At 54.4% G+C, this 26,115-nt stretch overlaps 3 protein-coding genes across 3 annotated transcripts; 2 read left to right on the forward strand and 1 right to left on the reverse strand.

Annotated features, from left to right (window-relative positions):
• Positions 1-8,382: 8,382 nt before the first annotated feature.
• CADM4 (cell adhesion molecule 4) lies at positions 8,383-13,569 on the forward strand. Its single transcript, XM_077747285.1, has 9 exons — positions 8,383-8,417; positions 9,438-9,730; positions 10,008-10,160; positions 10,406-10,540; positions 10,707-10,871; positions 11,000-11,090; positions 11,455-11,627; positions 12,460-12,588; positions 13,134-13,569. The coding sequence occupies exons 1-9, from the start codon at positions 8,383-8,385 to the stop codon at positions 13,241-13,243; spliced, it is 1,284 nt and encodes a 427-aa protein (XP_077603411.1). The 3' UTR covers positions 13,244-13,569.
• A 5,561-nt stretch (positions 13,570-19,130) lies between these two features.
• Positions 19,131-24,142, forward strand: ZNF428 (zinc finger protein 428). Its single transcript, XM_077747389.1, has 2 exons — positions 19,131-19,214; positions 23,474-24,142. Exons 1-2 carry the CDS (start codon positions 19,139-19,141, stop codon positions 23,974-23,976), a joined length of 579 nt encoding a protein of 192 aa, XP_077603515.1. The 5' UTR covers positions 19,131-19,138; the 3' UTR covers positions 23,977-24,142.
• On the reverse strand, positions 19,174-21,172 carry SRRM5 (serine/arginine repetitive matrix 5). The gene is given in 2 exon segments (XM_077747388.1): positions 19,174-21,108; positions 21,110-21,172. Coding segments are annotated over 2 exon segments (1,998 nt in total).
• Positions 24,143-26,115: the final 1,973 nt, after the last annotated feature.

Raw genomic sequence — 26,115 nt, forward strand, 5'->3', positions numbered from 1 at the left:
GAGACCACCATCCTCACCCCCCCCCTCCGCAAGCCCGCCTTCTCCGGGCCGGTCCCGCTGTCCTTCTGTTCTGTCTCTGCGTCTCTCTGTCCGCCTGTGAGTCCCTCAGTCTCTCTCCTTGTCCCCCTATCCTTGTCCTCTGTCCCTCAGCCTGGAAGTCCTGTCCCCCCGTCTGTCCCCCTTTCTCCTTGCCGCCCTGTCCCCCACCTCTCCATCCTTTGTCCCTCACCTCTGTCCTTTGGTCTCTGCCCCTTTTTACCGGGTCACTCTGTCCCCCCGTCATCCTCTCCATTCTCCTTCTCTGTCTCTCTGTATTTCTGCTCTCCTTCTCTGCCCCCATTCTCCCTCTCTGTCCCCGTCTCACTGTCACCCTTGTTTCTCTGTCCCTTTCCCTCTGTCCCCCATCTGTCCCATCCTCTCGTCTCTATCCCTATCTTTCCTGCCTGTTTCTCTAGCCCCCTCTGTCACCTCTCTTCCTCGTTCCCCCCACTATCCATCCCCGCCTCTCTGTCCCAGTGTCTCCCTGTCCCCTGCCTCTCTGCTCCCTTCTCTACCCCTACAACCTCCCTGATCCCCATCCTTAATTCCTCCATCCCTTTATCCCTCTGGGCCCTGGAGAGGGATGGAGTCAGATAGGGCATCCTGAAGGGCCTTGGAGGGAAATGTGTGTGTGCATGTGCGGGGGGAAGTGTGTGAGGAACCTTGGCATGTGGGCACACACGTGGATTCAGCAAATGCCTCGCAGTTGCTGCCCCTCCCCACCCATTCACACACCCAGACCATAACTCACAGAGAAGCCCCCCTCCGGGACATCCGGGGAGCCAGCCACAGAGCCACATCACACACTGTGAAAAGCCAGACACCTCCAAGATAGGCTGACCCTGAGGCTGGGGACAAGGTCAGGAAATGTTACCTACACACACACACTCTCACACTGTGTGTGCCTCCAACCTGCCACAGGTCACCCCCTCCCCAGCGGGTAAGGCCACTCTTAGGAGGAATGGATGGCTGGGAGGTGGCTGGGCAGAAGTGGAGGGTGGGGGGGTATGTAGAGATTTGGGGGAGGCCTGTAGCCAGATGGCACAGGGCTGGGGGTCCCGGATTTACATCCTGCCTCCTCCCATTTGCCCCAGCAGCTGACCTCAAGCCCTCTCCTCTCTCTGGGCCTCAGTTCCCCTTTCTGTAAAGTGTTGAGCTCAGTGACCAGAAAGGCACTCCAGCTCAGACCTCCGGAGGGGTTTCTGGCAAGTTGGGTACAGTTATGCACCCCCCACCACAGGGTTTGGGGCAGAGCCTCCCTCTCCTCAGGACAAGGTGAGGGGCAAAGCTGACCTTTCACGCTGCACCTTGCTTTCTTCTAAAGTCTTCTGCCGTAGCTCTGAACTTTGATCATTCCCTCCTTTCTTCCCAGCAGACAAGCCACAATTTCCCCCCAGTGAGCGCTTTGGTACCTTAGCTACATTGCCCTTCAATTTTATTATTCTGTCTTTTTTTAGGCCTCCAAACCAGGTTCATAGAATCCTAGAGCCAACAAATCCAGTAAACAAAGAACCTGAGGGCATTTTAAAACATTGGCATCTTTGGGATTCTAGAATCCCCAAGTCCTTAGAATCTTGACACCTTTCAAATTCTAGAACCTTGACAGCGTTAGGATTCTAGCCTCTTGACAGCTTTAAAATTCTGAGATCTTGACCACCAGGAGATCCTGAATCTTGACACCTCTGACATCTGGAATCTTGACAGCTTAGAATCATGGGATGGACTCTGTCAGAATCAGAAGGTGGCCTAAGATGACTGACTGTGCAACCAGTTCAATAGTCTTTTCTCCAGCACTCCTGGGAGGTAGCTCGAGAGGCTTATTTCTCGGTTCATGTTCAAGTCGCTGCTTCCTGGCACCCTAATCCTACTTCTCTAAACTTTCCCTAAATTAAATGGCATGGGGCTTTACAAGTTGAGAGAGAGCTGGGTGAACACTCTGGACCGGGAGCTGAGGACCCAGGCCTCTCCAGTATAATTTTATGTCAGCCCCTGCCCTTCTCTGAGCCCCACGTTCACCCTTCTGTACAGCGTGGGCTACAGGGCTGGGGTACATGGTGTCAGAGCGCCCAGTCTGCTTTCCTTTTCGCCAAATATTTCCGAATGACCTTGGCCACCAGATTTCAGGTGTTGTGCATGGTCCCCCCCACCCCCACCCCATCATCTTCCTCTTAGTCAGCCCCTTCCTTTCTCACTTTGACCACCCAGCAGGAATGATGGTGGAAGATGGGGGCCCATTTGTGCCCTTCCAAAACCGAATTCTCTTTTCCTGGCTCACACATCTGCCAAGAATACCAGAGAAGGATGAGGAGGTTGATACCAAAGGAAAGAAGGGGCCAGGGTGGGCCGGTGAGAGGAAGTGAGAAAGAGAGAGATGTGTCACCTGCCCAGATGCACGCAGGCAGAACCCGAGATCCACAGGCCGGGGCACTGGATAGAACAGAAAGGGGCAGAGGAAACAGATAGCCAGATACAAAGAAAAGACGGAAAGACCATTAAGAGTTAGGGGGTTCGTAGAGAGGGAGCTTGTGTTCCCAAGTGTGTTCCTCCTAAGTGACTCACTTCCCGCAGCTAAAGTTCCGACAGGTCACTCTGAGAGCACGGGGGACCTTGCCCCCAATGTGAGTCACCCTGGGGTGCAGGTCTTGGGTGGCTTCTGTCACTGACCCCCACCCACCCATGAGCTGGATGCCTGCGTCTCGAGAGCAGGGGTCAGGATCAGCAATGGATTCCAAGACCTTAGACACAGCAGGGTTTGGATTCCAAGACCTTAGACACAGCAGGGTTGGGGCCCGGGGTGGGTTAATGTCGTGCGAGCCTGGCCTGTCCCCGTCTTGGGGAACACAAAGGCAGCTTTCTCTCTCTGGGTGGGGGAGGTGGGGGGGTGCTTGGAGACAGTCAGACTCGCCAGCGCCCAGTGGCCTATGGCACTAAGACCCGAGCACCCACTGGCTCCTGCCAGTGCAGACCTCAGGCCCAGAGGTCTTCCGGGAGCCAGGCACCAAGCCTCCTTTGCAGGAACTCAGTTGGGCAAGAGGGCAGCGACAGGGTCTGGGCTCTCCTGGGAGGGGCTGACCAGAGAGCACTGGGGGTGGAGGGTAGGAGAGTGAGGGCTCAGTGCAGGCTTGCACCCTTCCTGAAGCAGGAATTCCCCCATGACCCCACGCCCAGGGGGAACCTCCCACCCCCTGGCTGGGCCTGAAGCCCAGAATCTAGGGAGTTCCGAATATCCCAAGAATGTGGGGGCCTCAGGGGCCACTTTGTGTGTGAGGCTGCTGACTCACCCCTACGCCCCCACCTGATGCTTGGTCGCCAGCTAGGAGAGGGACGCAGGGCTGGGGGAAGGTAGGACTGTCATTCTGAGGGTTGAGGACTGTGGACCCGAGTCAAGTTTCCAGGAGAGAAGGGGGCTGGGGGCCTGGACTCCTGGGTCTGCGGGAGGAGGGGCCAGGATTTTAGGCTCCGGGGATGGGATCTGAGGTAGAAGGCTAAGGGTCCTGGACATGTGTCCCAGAGGGAGGAGGGGGCTGGGGGCTTGGATTCCAAGGTCTAAGGGGAGAAGAGGGCTGGGGATCCATACTTCTAGGTCTTGTGGGGGGAATGGAGGTACAGACTACTGAGTCCTGGGAGAGGAAAGGACTGGGGGTCCCACTCCAGGTTTCCGAGGGAGGAGGGGCTGGGACCCTGACGCCTAGGTCCTGCGAATACAGGCGCCTTCACAAGGCTGAGCTGGGGAAGAATTGATGCTTTGTGCAAGGATGTTCGGACTCCGCCATTGATGGGGGGCTGAGGGGGGGTTCATTCAGGACGCAGGGATGTACCACCTCCCTAGGGGAGGAAGTGGGGGAAGGAGGCATGAAGCCATGAGCCCCCTGGGGAGCGGATACGGAGGGGGTGGCTGTGACCTTCCCGGAATCGTGACCTTGAGACTCCCTTGGGTATTTGCTGACTCAGGACCCAGGAAGTGCTCCCCCCACCCTGTTTAGTCTCCGTGGAAACATCCACCAGCTGTGTACTCTGGACCCCTGGCTCCTGGGTCCTGAAGGAGGAGGGGGCTGGAAGCCCAGACTCCTGGGTTTGAAGGGGGAGAAGGCTGGGGCTCAGGACTTCTGGGGTTGAAGGAGGAGGAGGCTGAGAACCCAGACTCCTGGATCCTGACTGGAGGAGGGGGCTAGGAGCCTGGACTCCTGGGTCCTGGGAGAAGACACGGTTGGAGCTGGATTTCAGGATCGAAGGGAGGAGAGGGCTGGATTCTGGGTCTCTACCTATCACCTGCTCAGCCACTCTTTCCCAAGCCCTCCCCAGTCCCTTTTTCCAGGCACCATCCCCATGACGACTCCAGGCTGTCAACAGCGTTTAAAGGGCCAGTGCCCAAGTCCCCAAAGCTTAGCCCTGTCGGACCAGCAAGTCCCGCCTCACCACCCCCCAACTCCCCAACCCTGAAACAAAAGCTCCTGGGACATTAATATTCCAGGCACAGACACTGTTGGTTACTGACTCCTCAGGAGGGGGAGGGAACAAGACAAAAGCCCCCCACCCTCACCCCATGTGCACCCTCAAGCAGACAGCAGAGGAATAATTTGCAGGGGCGGGGGGCAGATGCAGAGGTCCTGATGGCTCCCAGGAGATGTTGACTTTCTGCCACTGACAGGCCTGGGATCCCCGAGCCTCATTCTCCACATCTGTAAAATGGGGGGCTAGCACTGGGTTAGCCCCGAGGTCCAGGATCAATGGATAGGCTTCAGGATGTTTTTGTTTTGTTTCGTTTTGTTTTTTAAGTGCCAGAATGTGCAGGCAGGCCAGTTTTCATGTGCATGGACGTGTTTCTGGAGTTGTAATAACAGCAGCTTTGCTGGGCTGATCCCTAGGAGAGAGGCACTGGCATCATTCCCATTTTACAGACGGGGCATCTGAAGCTCAGAAAAGTCATGCTGCTTGCCCAAGGCCACAAAGATGGCCAGTGGCACAGCTGGGATCAACCCGGGTGTTTCCCATGAGGATAATGATGTCACAAAGTCCTCGTGAGGTTGAAAGGAAATCCTGCCCAACACAAGCTATTCATCTGTCAATCTCCCCAAACACTTATATCTAGCATCAGGGATGCTTTCGGGGATGAGGGGTACAGCAGTGAAACCAATGGATTGCATTCCTGCTTGCATGGGGTGTGTATTCTCATGGTAGGGGACAAACACAATAAATGAGCAAGCGAATTACCAAAATAATTTCAGTGACATTTCTGTAGAGGAAATAAAACCAGGGGGGACAGAACAGAAAGTGTTCTGGAGGTAAGGGGACGGGGTGTGGGCAGAGGTCTCCCTGAGGAGGTGTGGATGTGAGCAGAGACCTGAATGACAACAGGAGGCAGTGAAGAACATTCCAGGCAGAGGGGAGAGCAAGTGCAAGGGCCATGGGGTGGGAGCAAGTTCAGTGAATTTGAGGAAGATCAAGGCCGGTGCACCTGGAGTCAAGGAAGTAGATGGAGAGTGGTTGTCTGTTGTTGTTGTTGTTGTTGTTGTTGTTGAGAGAGAGGGTGCAAGTGAGTGAGGGGGAGAGAGAGAGAGAATCCTAGGAGGGGCAGAGAGAGAAGTGGGGCTCACCCTATGTGGGGCTCGTGTTCACCCCATGTGGGGCTCAAACTCACGAACCATGAGATCATGACCTGAGCTGAAGTCAAATGCTTAATAACTGAGCCAGCCAGGCACCTGCCTTCAGAAGGTTTTAAGTAGAGAGGTGACTTGATCTGATTTACCTTCTTGAAAACTCCATCTGGCTGCTGTGTGGAGAATGTCCTGAAGGAAGGCAGGCATGGAAGCTGGGAGACCCCTAAGTAGCTCTTGAAGGTCAAGGTAAGAGACCGTGTCGTTGGACCAGGGTGGTGGTAGAAAGATGAACTGACTTGGGATATGCTTTAGCGGTAGATGGATAGATCTTGCTGATGGAATGGATGTTAGAGAGAGGGAAGGATTTTTGGCTTGAGCAACTGGGTGGATGGTTGTGCTATTTACTGAGATTGAGAAAAACGGGGGGAGGAAAAAATATTTGGGGCCAGGATTGGACATGTTAAGCTTGATATTCCAGGAAGTGCTAAGTCAACCTCTAAGAGTGGCTTAAGTACACAAAACATTATATTCAAACTGAAGAGAAGTCTAGAAGTAGACAGCCAGGGCTTTGGAGGCAGCTCCACATCATCCCCAGAGACTCAGGCACCTTCCAGCTTAGTTCCATCATTCCTTGGTGCCCTAGTCCTCTTGGTCAAAGTGGCTGCCAGAATCCGGACATCACATCCTAGTTCCAGACAGCATAAAGGAAACCTGGAAGAAAAAGGACTATATTCCCTTTCTTTAGGAAGTCCTCCTGAACTTCCCACACGAATTACCAGAGAAATCACTCATCCTTATATCAAATTGTACAACACTTTATCACATGGCCTCATTTAGCTGCAGGGGAGTCTGGGAAATAATTTTTTTCTGCCGGACATAGGGCAACCATAAATATAATCAGGGTTCTTTTACTAAGAAGAAAGGGGATTATGGATGCTGGGTGGAAAGCTAGCTGTCTCTGCCTCCATTCTCCAGAATTAATCTTTTCTACCTCTCAGCATCAAAATTGGGTTACCCAGCCCTCTTACAGGGAACATAACACTTCTGATGGGCAATTACAGTGATTTGCGTCTACTTCCTGTAAATCTTGAAGGCCTCCCAGGGCAGGGACCTCATCTGACTCATCTCTGGGCACCCAGCCCCTAAGCACCTACCTACTGCTCAGGAAACACTCGAATGCATGGGACAGAATGCAAGAGACACAGAGTCAGAGTTAGGCCACCTTTGAAGGTAAATAACCAGATCTGATCACGGCCCTTTCCTGCTTCAAAGCCTCCACTGGCCTTCAGGATCAAAGCTAATCTCCGGGTTTGGCATTTGTGGCCCTCCACTTAGCATATCCCACACCTCCTCCCAATGGCTGCACAATTTCACCCAGACAGCCAGGAGGTGGATATGGATACAAAATGTAGAATTAGAGAGCTCTGGTTGTAGATCCTGGCCTTTGCACTGCCACTCTATGACCTTGAGCAAGTCGTTTCCCCTCTCTGGACCAACTTTCTCATCTATGAAATGGGAATTTTAAAAAGCTGGGGATTGGGGCGCCTGGGTGGCTCAGTCAGTTCACCGTCCGACTTCGGCTCAAGTCATGATCTCACAGTTCGTGGGTTCGAGCCCCACGTCGGGCTCTATGCTGACAGCTAGCTTAGGGCCTGGAGCCTGCTTCAGATTCTCTCTCTCTCTCTCTCTCTCTCAGAAATAGGGGCGCCTTGGTGGCTTAGTCGGTTAAGCGTCCGACTTTCGCTTAGGTCATGATCTCACTGTTCATGGGTTCGAGCCCCACATCGGGCTCTGTGCTGACTGCCAGCTCAGAGCCTGGAGCCTGGTTCAGTCTGTGACTCCCTCTCTCTCTGACCCTCCCCTGGTAACGCTGTCTCTTCTCTCTCTCCTAGAAAAAAAAAAAAACATTTAAGGAAATAATTAAAACATTAAAAATTTTTTTAAAAAATAAAAAAATAAAAATAAAAAGCTGGGGATTGGGGCGCCTGGATGGCTCTGTCGGTTAGGCGTTCAACTTCGCCTCAGGTTATGATCTCATGGTTTGGAGTTCAAGCCCCGCGTCAGGCTCTGTGCTGACAGCTCAGAGACTGGAACCTGCTTCGGATTCTGTGTCCCCCTCTCTCCTGCCCCTCCCCCACTCATGTTCTCTCCCTCCCTCTCTCTCTCTCTCTCTCTCTCAAAAGTAAAAATAAACATTAGGAAACTGTTAAAGCTGGGATTGAGAATAGTGTCTAACGTATTTGGGTATTGTGATGATTAAATGGAAATTATATGGGTAACTCCCTTAGCACAGAGCCTGGCAGGGCAAGTGCCTAATAAATAGTCGTGATTGTGGTTATTTTATTTTGAAGATGACGGTGACAGTGATGATGGTGATGCTGATTAATCCCAGCTTTGAGCTTTACTCTAGGTTGCTGCCTCTGCTGAAAATACCCCCTTACTAATCCCCTACCTTGCTTCTCTGATGGATGAATTGGGGTAGGTTAACTGCAATAACAAGAGCCCCAAAATCCCAAAGGCTTAACAAAAAAGTGAATTTCTCATTCATGTTACAGTCCTGTGCAGGCCGGTCACAGCGGGCAGTCGGTCAGGGCCCTGGGCTCCTTCCAGCTTGTGATCCTGTTCTCCTTTAGGCTCCTTGGGGTCCTCTCCATCTAGCCAGCAAGGAGGACTGCGAGTGACATGAGCCAGGCTGGAGAGGTGTTTTTCTGTTCCGCCTACATCCTATCGGCCAGAAATCAGCCACATGGCCCCAACTAAGTACAAGGGATGCGAGGACAGGTAGCCCAATCAATCGTGTGTCATACCAGTTAACTTTGGTGGTGTAACAGACCCTCCAAAATGCAGTGGCTTTAAGCAACAATCATAGTTATTTGCTTATGACCCTGAGAGTCAGCAATCTGGACTGAATCGGTTGGGTGGAGTTCATCTCTCAGTCTGAGCTGGAGTCACTCATGTGGCTGCAGTCACTTGGGGCTGGATGGGCCTGGATGGCCTCATTCACATGACCGGCAGTTGGTGCTGGCCACTGGCTGGACTTCTCTCTCCATGTAGTCCCTTAAGGAAGCTAGTCCATGGGTGCCTGGGTGGCTCAGTCGGTTGAGCATCCGACTTCGGCTCAGGTCATGATCTCGCGGTTCGTGGGTTCAAGCCCTGCATCGGGCTCTGTGCTGACAGCTAGTTCAGAGCCTGGAGCCTGTTTTGGGTTCTGTGTCTCCCTCTCTCTCTGACCCTCCCCTGCTCGCGCTGTCTCTCTCAGAAATAAGTAAAAACTTTTTTTTTAATTGTTTTTTTAAAAAAGGAAGCTAGTCCAGACATCTTCATCTGATGGTATCAAGGCAGCGAGAGGCCACGAATGGAAACTGCCAGGCTCCAGAACTCATCCAATATCACTTTTAGGAAATTCTGGTGATCAAAGCAAGTCACAGGGCCTGCCCAGATTCAAAGGGTCGGAGTGCCTCCTTAAGGAGAGGAGGGGCAAAGTCAACTTACAAAGGGCATATACAGGGATGGGAAGAATATCGTGGCCACCATTGCAGAAAAAGTTACAACGGGTGCCCAGGTGTGAAAGGTGGGATTTGGTGAACACAGAGCAGTTCCCCTCACCTGGCGAACTGCTCACTCTAAAATCTGGATCCAATGGAGCTTTCTTCCAGAACCTTCTCTAATCACCCATCTCCCTAGGCAGCCTTACTCTCCCCTCCTCTGGGCTCCCAGTGTGCTCTGTGCTGTCTCCATTAGATCACATATCACTGGATCGTCACTGTAGCTTCTCTGGAGCAGGTTTTCTTCATCTCCCAGAGTCCAGCCCTCAGGAAAGGCTGGATGCAAGGAACTGAACGAGAGGGGAGAGAGTGCGATTGTTGCTTTGGATGGGGGAGGAACGGGGGACAAGATTGAATTGCAGCCCTCAGTGAGTTTCCTATCCTGTCTCTCTGCTGGTCCAGGGGCTGGACAGGAAGTACAGACAGAGAACGTGACTGTGGCTGAGGGAGGGGTGGCCGAGATAACCTGCCGCCTGCACCAGTATGATGGGTCCATAGTTGTCATTCAGAACCCAGCCCGGCAGACCCTCTTCTTCAATGGTACCCGTGGTGAGTGCGGGGTTGGGAATCCGGAGTCTTGAAGGAGATGTGGACTCGGGGCCTGACAGAGCGTGGAGCTAGGGGTCCGGACAACTGGTCCTGTGGGCAGGAGGGCCTGGATCATTGTGGGTCCCCAAGGGAGTAACTAGGGGGGGCGGGCTTAGATGTAGGTATGGCTGGATGGAGAAAAGGGGCAGAGCGCAGGACTCTAAGCTCCTGGAGGAAGGGCAGGCCCGCGGGGCCAGAATTCCCTAGGTTCACTCCTTCCTGTTCCGTGTCTGTCTAGCCCTGAAGGATGAGCGTTTCCAGCTCGAGGAGTTCTCCCCGCGTCGCGTGCGGATCCGGCTCTCAGATGCCCGCCTGGAGGACGAGGGGGGTTACTTCTGCCAGCTCTACACGGAGGATACCCACCACCAGATTGCCACGCTCACTGTATTGGGTAACGCCTCCCCCTCCTCAACCTCATCGCCTCCTTTTTTCTCCGCTTATCCGTTATCCCGAGACCTGATTTTTTAATCTGGCTGTTTTTAACCTCCTGGGCACCTGGCCCCAGTAAACAGGGCCGTTCTTGCTGACTTCCAGCCTGTGTTTGACCCCTGCCGCCAGGGAGTTGTTGCACTTAGTTACTTTGAGTCCACCTCGGAGCCTCCGCCCACCGCCCCCGTTACCCCTCTCTCCCTGCAGTGGCCCCGGAGAATCCCGTGGTGGAGGTCCGGGAGCAGGCGGTGGAGGGAGGCGAGGTGGAGCTCAACTGCCTGGTTCCTCGGTCCCGCCCTGCCGCTGTCCTGCGCTGGTACCGGGACCGCAAGGAGCTGAAAGGTACTAACTGGGGTGGGGGACACCCGGGAGGTGCCGGCGAAGGGGTGGGCCTGAGAGGAGGCGGGTCTTGGGACCTGCTGCCGCGTAAGTGGGCGGGGCTTGGAGAAGAGCGCACANTGGGCGGAGCCGGAATCCCGGCCTGACGGAGTCCGGGCCGGCCTGGCAGGAATGAGCAGCGGCCAGGAGAATGGCAAAGTCTGGAGCGTGGCGAGCACAGTGAGGTTTCGCGTGGACCGCAAGGACGACGGCGGTATCGTCATCTGCGAGGCGCAGAACCAGGCGCTGCCCTCCGGACACAGCAAGCAGACGCAGTACGTGCTGGACGTGCAGTGTAAGTGCCCGGAGGGCCGGGACCCGGGGGGCCGGAGGGTCCCAACGCCAGCCACTTGCCCCCGGGAGGGTTTCGAGCCCCGCGTGATGTCCCGGACCAGTACTCTCTCATCTCACTTCGGCCCACAGACTCTCCCACGGCCCGGATCCATGCCTCCCAAGCGGTAGTGAGGGAGGGAGACACGCTGGTGCTAACGTGTGCTGTAACGGGGAACCCCAGGTGAGTTCTTGGACCCGAGACTCCTGGGTCCTGAGAAGAAGACAGGGGACCTGGGCACCTGTGTCTCGGGAAAGGGGACTGAGCAAACAGAAGGGGCTGGGGCGGACTTATGCGCCCTGCTGGGAGGAGGCTGTGAGGCCCTGGACTCCTGGATCTTGACAGTAGAACGGGCGGGGGATGGGAGGCTAGGATTCTTGAGACTGATGGATGGAAGCTGGGCCGGCGACTGTTGGTTTTATTGGCTACAACAGGGAGAGTAAGGACCCCCTTATTTGCAGATGCTGCATATCTAGATTACAGAGAAGTCAGAGTTGGAGGCTGGCACCTGTGTCCCTAACTCTCACTATACTTTTCTCATCCCCAGGCCAAACCAGATCCGCTGGAACCGCGGGAATGAGTCTTTGCCGGAGCGCGCCGAAGCGGTCGGGGAGACGCTTACGCTGCCAGGCTTGGTATCCGCAGATAATGGCACTTACACTTGCGAGGCGTCGAACAAGCACGGCCACGCGAGGGCGCTCTATGTACTCGTGGTCTACGGTGAGGGCACGCAGCCGCAGGTCTGGGGGCGGGGCTCAGGGTGGGGGCGGGGCCTCGGAGGAGGTCTCCGCTCGGCCTGGGAGGGGCGGGGTCTTGGGAATGGGCGAGCTGTATTGGATGGTTCAAGGCCGCATGGGTGTTTGAGGGGCCTGTGGCAAAGGGGGATTCTTTGGGCCAACAGCCAACAGAACTGGAGTTCTGCGACCAGACTGACCGTCTGGGTTCAGACTGGGCTCTGCAGCGTCCCCTTGCGCTTAACACTGCGCTTTAGTTTTCTCATCGGTTAAGCGGAAATAAACAATAGCACCTACCTCATAGGGTTGTGAAGATTATACATGAGCTAAATATATAAAGCGGTTGGAATGGCCCCTAGCACAAAATAAGTGTTATGTGTTTAGCTCTTATGACGGTGGAGCAGTAATTTTAGAAGTTGTTGGGCCCTAGCTCAGCAGTTTTAAATAACCTGGAGCGTTTTAGACAAGATGGGAAGGGACTTGGACCTCAGGTTCTGTGGGTCAAAGGTGTCGAACGAAGAGATGTGCTGTTTCTGTTCTTTGGGGAGTAGTGGGGGGATGGAGTGGGATAGTTCTGGCAAAATGATTCAGAGGCTGGTTCAGGCAGCGTACAAACCAGTACGCACGCATTCTTTGTGGAAGTGGGGCGTCAGGAAAGAGTGGAGCCATGACAAGGGGCCAGGAGTGGTAGTAGTTTGAGGGGCGTGATCCGTAAAAGCGCGGTTAGTTGTGTGGATTGGTTTACGAGATCAGCAGCGATGGGGCCAAGCCGGGACTGTCCTCTGATGACCTGGTCCTGCGCCCTGTCCCTCTGACAGACCCGGGTGCGGTGGTAGAGGCTCAGACGTCGGTGCCCTACGCCATTGTGGGCGGCATCCTGGCGCTACTGGTGTTTCTGATCATATGTGTGCTGGTGGGCATGGTCTGGTGCTCGGTACGACAGAAGGGTGAGTGGGGGCGGGAGCGGATTCCGCAGGGGGTGTGGTTGGTTGTGGGATTCGGGAAGGGCGGGGCCTAGAGCCCGGGTTGGAAAGAGGGAGGGCGTAGAGCCCAGGGGATAAGAGAGCGGAACCTAGATCCGGGATTCGAGACCTGCCGAGACCTGAGGCCGAGATTCCAAAAGCGGTGGGTCTTTCGGCTGCGATTCTGAAAGCGGTGAAACGTTGAAGGTGACTTAAGGCGAAGAGTTTGAATAAAACAATTCATCTCCCTAATTGTTGGATTCGTTGGGAGCAGAGCAAGGGGACGTCACCAAGAGAACGGATAAGGGTTGGTCTTTCTGTGAACTTTTGGAGTCTTCCTAATTCTGCTTTTACCTCTTTCTCTTCTCCTGTTTTGCAATCCCCTGGACTTGACTCCCTCCCCGAATGTTCCGTTTCTCCCTCTTCCTTCGCCTGGTGTATCTTGTCTGTCTCCCCCTTCCCGTATATTTCTGTCCAACTCCTGGGTCCACATCTATGTCGCTTCTGCCTGGGGGTCTGTCACCCCTCAGGCTCCTATCTGACCCACGAGGCCAGTGGCCTGGATGAGCAGGGAGAAGCAAGAGAAGCCTTTCTCAATGGCAGCGACGGACACAAGAGGAAAGAAGAATTCTTCATCTGACCCCACCTCCACCCGGGCCTGCGCCTGGGCCTGGGCTGGGGTCCACCCCACTGCCAGCTGCAAAGACATTTACCAGAGTCTGGGATGGTGGGCTTCTCCCCCCACCACTAACACCTCAGACGCTTGGGCAGGGATGGGGGTATCGGATCCCAGGTCTCTGCAAGGGCCAGAAGCAAGGGCCCAGAGGTCTGAGCCCCCCAGGGGGCAGGGGCCAAAGGTCCAGACCCCCCAAGTCCAGGGAGGGCGGTAGGGATTGGGTTGGGGGAAGATAACTGGGGGAAGGCCAGGGCCCCTAGGCTGCAGAACCAGGTCTTGTGGGGAGGGGGTCAGATTCTGGGAAGGGTGGGGTGGGCAGGGAAGGGGAACACAGATTTCTTTGGGGGTCCCAGACCCCATGCCAGCCATTGTAGGAGTTCCACAGAGCTCTGGGCACCTCTTTGCAAAGCCATGTTTGCACNGGAGGGGGTTTGGCAATCCCACTAACCACCATTAAACTGAGGAGAGAACAAGTGTCTGGGGTGGCTGTGTGTCTGTCCCTCTGCCCAGAGCTGCACTCTGTTGGGGGGAAAACTGAACTAAGGGAGGGAGGAGGGAGAGAAACAAGATGGTTGTTGGTGGACAGTACAAGTCAGGAGAGGGTCCTTACCTCTTCAAGGGCACCTCCACCCTTCCAAGAACTCTGTTTTTTTCCCTGGCCACTCCTACAGCCAAAAGTCACTGAGTCCTGTGTCTGCAGTAGCCACTGAGTGACTCCACCCTCAGCCAAAGGCGCAGATCCTTCCCCTGGCTTACCTCTAACCCGGACATCGATCTCCAAAGGACCTTTCAATTACTCACATCTCGCCCTATCAAAACCTGTGTCTGCTCTCCTCAAAAATCTTTCCCTAGCTCCCCATCGCCTCTAGGTCAAGTCAAGCCCCCTTAGCCTGGCATTCCTGGCCCCTCATTCATTCGACTGCATTTTAAATGAGTGATTCTAATTTTAGATTAAAATTACACTAACCTCTTTCTTTGTGCCAGGTGCTGCCCAAAGATCTGAAGATGCCATGATGAATCAAACAGACAAATGTTAGGTATTCTAGATGGCTTAGCACTAATCTGAAACTTGATCCTGTTTCTAGGCACTGAGGACCGAAAGAAAAAGGGCGACTCCTTTCTTACCCTCACAAAGCTTCCATGAGGAAAACGGGAAGCAGAAAACATTTAATTTCAGATTTCCATAAGTACTCTTAAGATAAAATGTAGGGTGAGGGGATGTGGGGCACTATTAATATAGAAAACTTCAAATACAGAAGTAGAACAGGACAGTGAAGTCCCACACACCCTTCACCCCAGTTCCCACAACTATCAACTGGGGGCCAATCCTGCTTTATCCACCATCCTGCTCACTTCTCTAAAGCAAATTGGAGGCGCCATCTTTGAAAGATCAGGGAGAGCCAGTCTGATTAACACCTATGCCAAGCTAGGAATGATGGGCCCAGGATCGGTTATTCAAAGATCAGAGGGAAAAGCATTTTCGGGCAAAGGAAACAGCTAAGGGCAAAGGCCTGAGGTGGTAAAGAGACTGTGGAGTGTGAGGGGAAGTGGCGGTGCACAGGAGTGGATACAGAGAGGTGAGTGAAGTCAAAGACAAGTAGGAACAGACCGTATGTATAGCCATGATGGAGTTTGGATTTAAGTGTAAGGGGAGCTCTTTGGAGAGTTTTGAGCTGAAATAGAAGTCAATTCCAGGACGCCTGGAATTAGCTTCCTTTGCCGTCAGCATAATCTGAGCTCTTCATTCCACCCGGAGGAGCCTTTCCCCTCTCTTAATTCTGTGTTTCAGGCACACTTAGCTGCTATCACTTTCTCAACCAAACCATGCACTTTTTTTTTTTGGCCTGTGGGCTTCTGCCCTTGCTGTTCCCTCTGCCAGAAAGACTCCTATTCGAGGTGGCTTCTATTCATCCTTGGCTTAAAAGATCACCACCTCTTAGAAGCCTTTCCAGGCTGAGGCAGGCACTTCCTCTGGCTCTCACAGCTTCTTATGCTCCACTCATCCCAAATCTGACCGCTCCGGGTTGTGGTTCTGATTTTGCGTAGATCTCTTTCCTTTGAGTGGGGTGCTGTGAGGATGGGGGCCACGTATGTTTCGTTCACTGCGGAAACCACGGTGCCCACCAACACAAGGCTTGACACAGAAGAAAGCAATAAATATTTATGCTGGGGGGGTGTGGGTAATGGGTTTGTGAAAGCCACTAAGTGTCTTGGCCCTTGCGCCCCCTCTCCGGATGCAAATGACGCCAAAAAAAAACAAGGCCACCCGCTCCTCTCCAGTCCGCAATCCATCAGCGCATGCGCTTTGTTCTGGCGCGCCCCCTGCCACCCCCTCCCCCCATATGCTAATCACGACTTTCGGGAGTACGACCTCTCCGGGGAATATGCAAATCACCCCTTCAGGGCCATAAGGCTCCCATTGTCCCGCGCTAAGATTATGCAAATAAGCCTCAAATCCAGGACCCTAGCCTAATTGGCGCCCCCAACCCCTAACTCATCTCACTTTCCATAAGGCGCGTTCCTGTTCGTTCACGCACGCGCAAGCCTCGCAGTTTCTGGTTCCGTCTAGCTGCGGACTGTACCAAGTAAACCTGGACAGCAAGGGGCAAAGTCCGGAAGCCCCTGCTTGGGTCTAGTCGATGGCCCGACTCGGAGAGCCCCTCTTCCCACTGTGCGATGGGAATGGTCCATCTCGCCGCGCAAGCGCCCTATGCTCTTCACGCGGCTGTGCTCCCTCCTACTCGATTTGCAGCGCAGGCGCAGAGCCCAGGCGTGCAGCCGCCGCCGCCGAGCCAGAGCGGGGGCAGCTAGTGCCGGTGAGTGTCCGGGATAGGGATAGGGGTGCGCGGGGCATGCTGGGAAGCGGGCGCTACGGCACCGCTGCATGATGGGAGTGACGGCTCCCATCACCGGGGCGAGCCGGCAGCGGTCTTGGCCCATCATGGCTGGAGGGCGAGACCCAGGCTCCCTTTTCTCGTCCAACGCGGCTCTCTGCAGCCTGGGGCAGCCTGGGGAAACGGGACGCCCCGCCCTAAGGCATTGTGGGAGTCGGTCTGCTAGTCGTTATGGGCCTGGTGCATACTGGGAAGGATTATTGTAGCTCCTTGGGGCGAACCGGTCCGTTTTCTTACACACCTTTCGCTGAGCATCTTGAACGCTTGGAGTGCTTTGACGCAGAGAACCTTGGAAGGTGGTCATTATAGGCCCAAGGCATCCTGGGAAGAATTGCCGCAGGGCATTGTGGGGACTGGTCCTTATTGTGTTAAGGTTTTGCTCTGGCCTCCTTGCCTTTCCATTGTGGGAACGAGTGCCTTTTATGTTCTCGCAGGGCATCTTGGGAGTTGGTTGCTATAGGTTCGGGATATAGTAGGGTCTTGGCACTGTTGTTTTCTCTGTGGTAGTGAGGGAGCCTCATTTATAACTCTTTAAAATTGTGGAAGTCAGTATGGCCACCATAGTCATTATAGGAATGGGACTGTGCACCGAAGAATCTCCACCTGACATCTGGAATACTCTGGAAGGGTCCTCGTGTAATGTGGGCTTTGGGGAGGGTAGGCTGGACTGGTGAGCAATATCTCCTGGTAATCTCATGAGTAGTCCCGTCTGTAGTGTGTGGTTGCCAGGTAACATATAGAACATCCACTTAAATTTGAATTTCATTTATTCTTTTATTTTTAATGTTTATTTTTGAGAAAGACAGCGTGAGTGGGGGAGGGTCCGAGAGAGAGGGAGACACAGAATCTGAAGCAGCCTCCAGGTTCTGAGCTGTCAGCACAGAGGCAGATGTGGGGCTCGAACTCAGAACTCACTGACTCAGAGATCATGACCTGAGCGGAAGTCGGCCATGTAACGGCTGAGCTTACCCAGGCACTACAAACTTGAATGTCAGATAAATAATCTTTTAGAAATGGTTGTCCCAAATACTGCTTGGAACCTGTGTGTACTAATTTTGTCGTGTTTATCTGAAATTCAATTTAACCAGGCATTGTCTGTTTTTATTTACTCAATTTGGCAAACTTATCCTGGCATAAAGTAGAACTCCCCAGTTAAATGGGACCCTACAGGCAATAGGGTATTATAAGCACTGTCATCTGCCAATTATGAATCTTCAGTCCTTAAAGCCCAGATTCAGGGGTGTGTTTAGAAAGCTCCCTTGCCATTGATACCAGCCCTCCCATGCCCCAGGCTCCTCCAGGCTTCACTTCTGATTTTTTTTTTTAAGTGTTTGTGTTTGTTTATTTTTGAGACAGAGAGACAGAGTGGGGGTGGGAGAGGGGCAGAGAGCAAGAAAGACACAGAATCCTAAGCAGGCTCCAGGCTCTGAGCTGTCAGCACGGAGCCTGACACGGGGCTCGAACTCACGAACCACAAGATCATGATCTGAGCCGAGGTCGGTTGGACCCTTAACCGACTGAGCCACCCAGGTGCCCCTTGACTTCCAGGCTTTGAAGGGATTGTGTATTTTCCACCATCATATACCCAGTACCCAGCACAGATCATGGCACAAAAAGGGGTAGCTGAGGTTGCCAGTCCTTTCACTGACTTGCTCTTCCTGGCTCTTTACTGCCAAGGAGTACAGCAGAAGACAAAGGAACTGCTGTGTGTGTGTGTAGGGAGGTATTGGTGAAGAGGGTTAGGAAGGAAAAGTCAGAGAAGGCTCCTTAGAAGAGGCAGAGGTGATATTTGGCCTGGGAAGAAGTACAGAGGTTCTTGTGTTTGAGCTGGGCTTTGGAGAATGGAGAGTTGGAGTACTCTAGGCAGACAGTGGAGAAGGACATTCTAGACAGCAGTAGCAGGATTTGCTAAGACCCACAGATGTGAAAAGTCATGCTGTGCACAGGGAGAAGTGGTACATCTGGAATGGCTGGAGTGGATAGCAAGTGCTGTGAGTGGGAGCATTAACAACCACTGGTGATGGAGTAACTGCCACCTACCAGCAGTTTATACTGAATGAGCCCTGCTGAGTCTGCAAAAATTTTTTTCAGCTGAGGGACCATTTTATGAGAGGTAGAATAACATGCCTTCAAATCCTAGTTCACCCATCAACCGGTTGGTGTGACCTTGAGCTACTTGTTAACCCTCTCTGTGCCTCGGTTTCCTCATCTGTACAATGGAGATCATCTGTCTCAACATAGTTACGAGGACTGCATGAATTAAGCCATGGAAGCCCTTTTTGTACCGAGAAGGAAGCAGGCTAGAGAGGTTAGGTCCTTTGCTTGAAGCTACACAGCTAAAATAGGGCAGATTTAGGGTTCATACCCTAGACACCATCTTGCCATGGTATAGAACTAGGGCTGGCACGAACTAGTGTGCAGCCATACCACTTGTTCAAATATTGAAATACTTCTAGCTTGATTAGTACGTCACTACTACATCAAGTAATCCCTACCCCCAGCTGCCACTCTGAACCCCTCTCCCAGCCCCAGACTTTCCCACAGTCCAGCAACTAAAGGGTTAATAGCAGGTCTGGGCCCACGGTCCACTGTCAGTTCTCACTGGTACCCCTGCCAGTACCTGTTGCTGAATATTTGGAACATTCCCCTTCCCCATTCCGCTGAATAAGAACCGCAGACGGCTTTGTTGCCCAGATGGGGAAAACTAAGATCAATAAAGGATCTGGGGGTTATCTTTTCCTTTCCCCCAGCACTGAGCGCACAGCTGGGCCCCCGGGAGGCAGATGCTGTGAAAAATTTATTGAGTCACCACAGGCCTTTCCTTCCTCTGTCCAGCGTCCTGCTCTTCTCTGCCGACATCCTGCGTTGGAGAACTTGTGCCTGAGGTGTGGCTGTGGGGAGCTGGCCGGGGAGGGACACTGCCTAGCCGCTGCTCTGCTCCTGTCTCCTGTCTCCTCCCCTGGCCATGACAGAGACCCGTGAGCCAGCTGAGACTGGGGGCTATGCCAGCTTGGAAGAAGACGATGAGGACCTCTCTCCAGGTGAGGCAGCCTTCGAGATGGTGGCTCTGCTTTGAACATCATCCGGGTTTGAAATTGGGGCTCCACTGAGAAATCCGGAGGGGGAGCGGCACCTTGTGTTGCTCAGTGTTCTGTTCTGACCGGGACTGTGTGCCCTGCTTATGAACTCCTTCTGGCTGAGACTTTGGGGGGCTGTGGATGGGCTAGGATTCCTCTTCTTAGGAGGGGTTCTAGATCGGCTGTGGTCTCCTCCCTTGCTGGGGGTTCTAGATCGGCCATGACCTCTCTCGCTAGAGGTTGTGGATAGGCTGTGCTCTCTCTCCTCTCGGGGGGTTCTGGATTGGCTGCCATCTCTTTCTTTTCTGAAGGGTCTGAATTGGCTGTGAGCTCTCTCTTTTCTAGGGGTTCCGGATTGCCTGCGGTCTCTCTCTTTTCTGGGGGTTCCGGTGTGGCTGTGATCTCTTTCACTGCTGGAGGTTCTAGATCGGCTGTGATCTCCTTCTTTGCGGAAGGTTCCAGATGGGCTACTATAACTTCTCTCCCAGCTGGGTGTTTTCGAACGTCTGTGATCTCTCCCCTGGCTGGGGCTTCTTTCCCTTCTGGGGATTCTAGATTGGTTATAGTTTCCCCCCTTGCTGTGGGTTCTAGATTGGCTGTGTCTTCTCATCTGACTGGGAGTTCCTTTCCGGGTACGGCTTCTTGCCCTACTGTGACTTCTCTTCCAACTGTGACTTCTCACCGTGCTATGACTTCTTGCCCTTCTGGGCATTCTAGACCAGCTATCACTTCGGGTCCTGCTGGGGGTGCTAGACCGGCTCTCACTTCGCATCCTGCCGGGGGTGCTAGACCGGCTGTGACTCTGGGTCCTGCCAGGGGTGCTAGACTGGCTGTGACTCTGGGTCCTGCCGGGTGCAGTCTCCTGGGTGTAACTCTTGACCTTGCTAGATACTTCAGTTGGGCTGTAACTCCATTCCCTGCTAGGGGTGATCATCTGACTATAACTCTTTACCCTCCTTGGTGTTGATGGAGACTGGCTGTAACCTCTCTCCTTGAAGAGATTTCCAGTGGGGCTGTAACTCTTTGCCCTGCCCGTGGTTATAGCCAGCCCGGAACTCCCCTCCATGCCTGAGGCTCCTGGTGGACTGTAACTCTTCTCTCCGCTCACGTTTCTACGCTGGTTCTTACTTCTTTCCCGGTTGTTTCTAGGCCGGCTGCAACTCTTGCCCCCACTCTGTTTTTTCCGGGAAGTAGGAGTTCTCACCCTGTTGGGCGCACCTGGGGTGCCACCAGGAGTTCTCATCCTGCTGGTAGTGCTGGCCCTGCTGGGTGCCCTCTTGGAGCTGTGGCTTCCCCTTCTTCCAGGAGTTCTGCCCCGGCTGTGTGTGCCCCTCTGCTGCTGGTGTCTTACCCCACTGGCCTTGCGGGCCCCGGCGTCGGTGCTGGCCTTGCTGGCCCTGGTGTTGGTGCTGGCCTTGCTGGCCCTGGTGTCGGTGCTGGCCTTGCTGGCCCTGGTGTCGGTGCTGGCCTTGCTGGCCCTGGTGTCGGTGCTGGCCTTGCGGGCCGTGGTGTCAGTGCTGGCTTTGCTGGGCATTCTTGCCCTGCCGCGGGCTCGGGACTTGCTGCCGGACTGTTTAGAAGGGGCTGTCTTCGTACTTGCCCACTTGGGAGACTTGGAACTGCTTGGGCTTGTGACCGAGCTGGGGGCTGTTGATGGCTTGGTGGGCACTGAGGCGCTGTTGGGCTTTGGCGATTTGGCGCTCTTCAAGGAGGCAGGGGGCTTGGGAGGCACTGTGGACATCGAGGGTCCAGTGGACGCCGGAGACATGCCGGGCTCTGAGGATCTCGTGGGTGGAGAAGGCATGGTAGGCGCAAAAGGGCTTGTGGTCCTGAAAGTCACAGTGGACGTGAAAGACCTGGTAGCCGTGGACAACGACCTGACTGCCTTTCACAGGCCAGCTGCGTGAAGTCATAGTGGGCATTGAAGACCCTTGGAGGCCAGGTGGTGTGAAGGCCTCGTAGGAGGAGAAAGGGGTGGGGCCCCAGCCCAAGGCCCAAGGGGTTTCCTCCGTGTTTTGCAGCCATTCGGCAAATACCTCCTGAGACTCACTGGGGACACAGCATTGCTGGGGACAGGGAGATGGGCCAGACCCAGGTCCTGCCTTCCAGAGGTCTCCAGTCTCCAGGGCACTACCCAGGTGATCAGGATGTGTTGGGGTTTGGATGGGGGTAGGGGCAGAGATTCCCAGACAGGAGATGCCAACCACCTGAGGAGTCAGGGAGGACCGCACAGAGGACGTGACGTGGGTGCTGGGAGGAACAGGAATTCATCAGGTCAGGGAAGAGCAGAGCCAAAGGCCTGGAGGGAGGGAGGAGACCAGGGCCTCAGGGCCCCCTTGTTCACTCCACCGACACGCCCTGGGCTGGGCAGTGTTGGGGACCCCAAGATGAGTCAGACCTGCCCTCAGGGGGGTTCCCTGTCTGACGGGGGAGACCTACTGGGGCCCAGATAGCTACAGCCTCTAGGACAGTCCCCCAGGGAGATGCGGGGCCAGCGGGAGCCAGAGTGGAGGGAGCCAGCGCCATAGAGGACAGAGCCTGTGCGGGTCCTGAAGGATGAGCAGGAGGTCGCCAGGTGGCCAGCGTGGGGACCAGCCTTCCAGGCAGAGGGACCAGCCCACGCCAAGGCCTCAGGAAACGTGTAAAATGGCAGAGGGACAGCAGGACAGAGGCAGGAACAAGTAAGAGAGAGAGCCGCAGGGAGGGACGTTCGGCCAGCGTGTATAACCGATTCTTCCGAGCCGGGTGATGCCAGGGGCCCAGCGGTGAGTCAGAGCAGGCCTGCCCGCCCTCTGGTCTGGTGGGAAAGGACTTTGTACAGGCACAGCCCTCAGGGTGAGCTCTTGGTGAGGACAGCCGGAGGGCAAAAGAAAGTGACTGGCTGCCTAGGATGAAGAGATCTGGGACAGCCTCACCGAGGAGGGAGGCTTCCTACCAGGTCCTAAAGATGAGGCAGAAAAGCGGGCTGAGCCATTCCCAGCAGAGGGAACAGCACATGTGAAAGGCCTCAGAAAAGGTTTGACAAGTTGAATGAATGCCAGGCACATAGAAGGTGTCCTAGATGCTAGGGATGCAGCAATGAACCAGAGTCCCTGCTTTGGGGGAGAGGCTGTAAACACACGAGTAGATGTCACCTGCAGTAAGTTGAGGAGAAGAACAAAAGCAGTTAAGGGCGTAGGGGGAAGGACTGCTGTTTAGACAGCGTGACCAGGGTGAAACTGAGAAGGTGACACTTGAGCAGACATGGCGAGGGGAGGGAGCAAGCCTTGTCCGTCTGTAAGAAAGGTAGCAAAGGCCCTGAGGCAGGTGCTTGCCTGTGGGGTTGAGGAGCCCGGGGGCTGGCTCCGTTCTCACGGGACCCTTCTGGCTGCTGAAGGAAACTGAGGAAGAGAGGCCAGGATGGACACAGGCCAGGCTGTTGTGGTCCTAGGGGATGCTTTGGGCACACGGCGCTGCTGTGGTGGGTCCCTCCTCCCGGACCGGGCTCTGCGTGCAGCCTCCGTCATAACTGCCGGTGTCGCCCTTTCCTTTACGGTGACTTCAAATCTTTTTCCTTTTTTTAACCTAAACTTGTCCTAGACTTGTTCTACATGGCCATGACTTCCCAGCAATATATCTGTACTTGCAAATCAGTATTTTCATTCACTCAACTACACACACATACACACACACTTATCAAAGTACACACGTGTATGGGTTTTAATTTGCTTGAATACCTGTTCAGGTGTTTGTCTCCTTAAGAAGATCTGGAGTTGGCCACCACCCATATTTAGCTTTCCCTGTTGGAGATGTGTGACTGGAGGCGAGTGAGTCGCCTAACTGCCCTGTAGCTCAGTTTCCCACTCGTCACTGAGGGATAACAACAGGACGTCCCTTACAGGGTGGTTGTAAGGATTAGGTGGGTTAATACAGGAGAACAGGGCTCCTGAAGTAGCAGTGAACACTGCTGCTGGTACTGTTTTTATTGCTGTTACTTTGTCCTGCTTAAACCCCGGAGATGCAATTCTCGCAAGACATTCGTTTGCTTCATACACAGACACTGAGTGTCTGCTATGCGCCAGGCCGTGCTCCGTGCGACAGGGGTTCATCCATGGGGAGGGGCAGGGCTGTGTCCAGGCTGCCTCCTCCCTGCTGTGGTGAGTCTGAATGGGGCTCGGGGAGGGGGCACAGCACTGTCCTCAGATGCCTCTGGCCTCTGACTCTCCCCGTCCATCCCCCTGCAGGCCCGGAGCATTCCTCCGACTCTGAATACACGCTCTCAGAGCCAGACTCTGAAGAGGAAGAAGACGAGGAGGAGGAGGAGGAGGAGGCCACTGACGATCCTGAATATGACCCTGGCTACAAGGTGAAGCAGCGCCTGGGGGGGGGCCGGGGAGGCCCATCCCGCCGGGCCCCCCGTGCAGCCCAGCCCCCGGGCCCCCCAGCCCAGCCCTGCCAGCTCTGTGGCCGCTCGCCCCTTGGGGAGGCCCCACCAGGCACCCCACCTTGCCGGCTCTGCTGCCCTGCTACAGCCCCCCAGGAAGCTCCAGCCCCTGAAGGCAGAGCCCTTGGGGAGGAAGAGGAAGAGCCACCTCGGGCTGGGGAGGGCCGGCCGGTGGGGAGGGAGGAGGACGAGGAAGAAGAGGAGGAGGAGGGCACCTACCACTGTACGGAATGTGAGGATTCCTTCGACAACCTCGGGGAGCTGCATGGGCACTTCATGCTGCATGCCCGGGGCGAGGTGTAGGCAGGGCCCCCCACCCAGGGAGCTTGGCTAAAGGGGTGGGGTGGGAGGAGGGGGCTGAGGAAATTGGGGTGGTCGCAGTGGTCATGTGGGATGGGGTACCGCCGATCTGTGTCCTCTTAGCAGTAGATTGTGTGAAGGCCAGAATAAAAGCTAAATTCTGTGTGTGTCGGTCCAGCGTGTTCGGTGTGTGCGCGCGTGCATGCATGTGTGTCTATGCTTGAGTGTGCAAGGCACAGGCCTGGGCATTTATGCCCCCATCCCCTGGGCTCCTCCCTGGGGGAACCTTAAGATCACTGTTGCTGAGACTACTAACATTTACTAAGGGCTTATGTTCAATGTGGCTTCTGTATATTTACTCATAGGCCCGATGACGTACAGGCTCAGCACAACAGAAGCTTTGTGCTCACGTAACAGAGTCCAGGGTGGGGGTTTCCGGTTGGTGGGCAGCCCTTCTCCATACAGTGACTTGGGAACCCAGGCCTTCTCTTAAGCCTGCTGTCGTCCGCCCGGTCGTGACTGAGTGGCTGTGGCCTGGGTCCTGCTGGTGGAAGAGGAAGGCAAGCCTAGAGAGGTACACGTGATCTCGTACAAGCCCCCCACCTGCTCCCAGTTATGTTCCTTTGCTGAGAAATTAGTCACATGACCACAGTTCCCTTCAAGGGAGTCTGGGAAGGGCAGGTCTACCCAGTGCCCAGAGAGCAGAAAGCGGTTTGTGGAGGACAGTTGATGTTCTCTGCCACCGCCGGAGAGCCCGCACAAAGAGGACTTTAATTATAAGCAGAGCTGTGCTTCCCGAGTGCCAAGTGCCAGTCCAAGAGCTTTATATATATTGACTCATAGAAGTTGTGTATCTAGGAACTTACAAAAATAGAACCTTAATTATAATTGCAGCTGCCATTTCCCCAGCACTTTCAGAGTGCTGCATTTTATTTGCATGAGATCATCAGGTCCTTAGAATAACTCTGAGGCAGGGACTGTGATCCATTAATTCATTTAAGCGGTATCTTCTGGGTCCCTGCTGTATGTGGAGCATTGGGAATTTACCAGCGAGTAACATAAAATCATTGTCCTCCTGGAGCTTCCATGGGGGGGGGGGCAGGCCCACTGGTGGGGACAGATAGTAACCAAGATGGAGAGAATGCTGGGTGATGGTAGGTGCTGAGGAGAAGAATAAAGCAGAGAAGGGAGAACACTTCTGGAAGGGGGTTGCCATTTTAAATAGTATAGCCCTCCCTGAGGAGGTGACAGAGACCAGAGGGAGCGAGGGGACTGTGCACTGGGGCGGGAGGAGGCAGGAGCCTGTAAGGGCAGAGCTGGAGGGATGAGGGCACAAGGGAGCAGAGGGCCAGCTGGTTCCAGCTCTGTCGAGACTTTGGCTCTCGCTCTGAGATGGGAAGTACTAATTCATAGAAGTTTGGCACCAGAGCTCCTTTGAAAATAGAAGCCTAATTATAATGATAGCTGCCATTCACTGAGCATTTAGTGTGTGCCAAGCCCCGTTCTAAGGCGCTTTACGTGTGTTAACCCATAGCAGCTTGGCAACTAAGAACCTTCAAGAATAGAACCTGAATGACCGTAATGGCCATCATTAAATCAGCACTCACAGTGGACCAGGCCCTGTAAGCGCTTTGTGCGGACAATGGCATTGGATCCTTACGAGGTAGGGGCTGTTATTTATTTATTCATTCATTCAACAATGACATATTGAGCACCTTCCAGACACAGGCCCTCCTCTGGGAGCCAAGAGTAGAGCGGTGAACATGAGGAACAAGAATCCTTGCCTTAGTGGAGGTTCCATTATAGAGAAGACAGAGACTTCGATACTTCAGTGAAATATATAAAAGTATGAGAACATTAGAAGGTGGTAAGTGCTGTGGACGGAAACGGGGTGGGGAGGCTTGTGTGTGTGTGAGGCAGTTCCAGAGAGGGTGGTCATGGGGCCCTCAGGGAAAATGGGGCTTCAGGCAGAGACGGGGAGTAGGGAGGAGTGGGGCTCCTGGACGGTCTACAGAAACAGTGAATGCAAAGGCCCGAGGTGGGGCCCTACATGGGATGTGGGTGGAAGACCACTTGGGCCATGAGACTCTTGCTGAGGAAGGCAGGGGAAGACCGAGGGAAGGGCAAGGTCAGGGAGAGGCA

Source organism: Crocuta crocuta, unplaced genomic scaffold (assembly GCF_008692635.1).
Source record: "Crocuta crocuta isolate KB4526 unplaced genomic scaffold, BGI_CrCroc_1.0 scaffold334, whole genome shotgun sequence".
Lineage (NCBI taxonomy): Eukaryota > Metazoa > Chordata > Mammalia > Carnivora > Hyaenidae > Crocuta > Crocuta crocuta.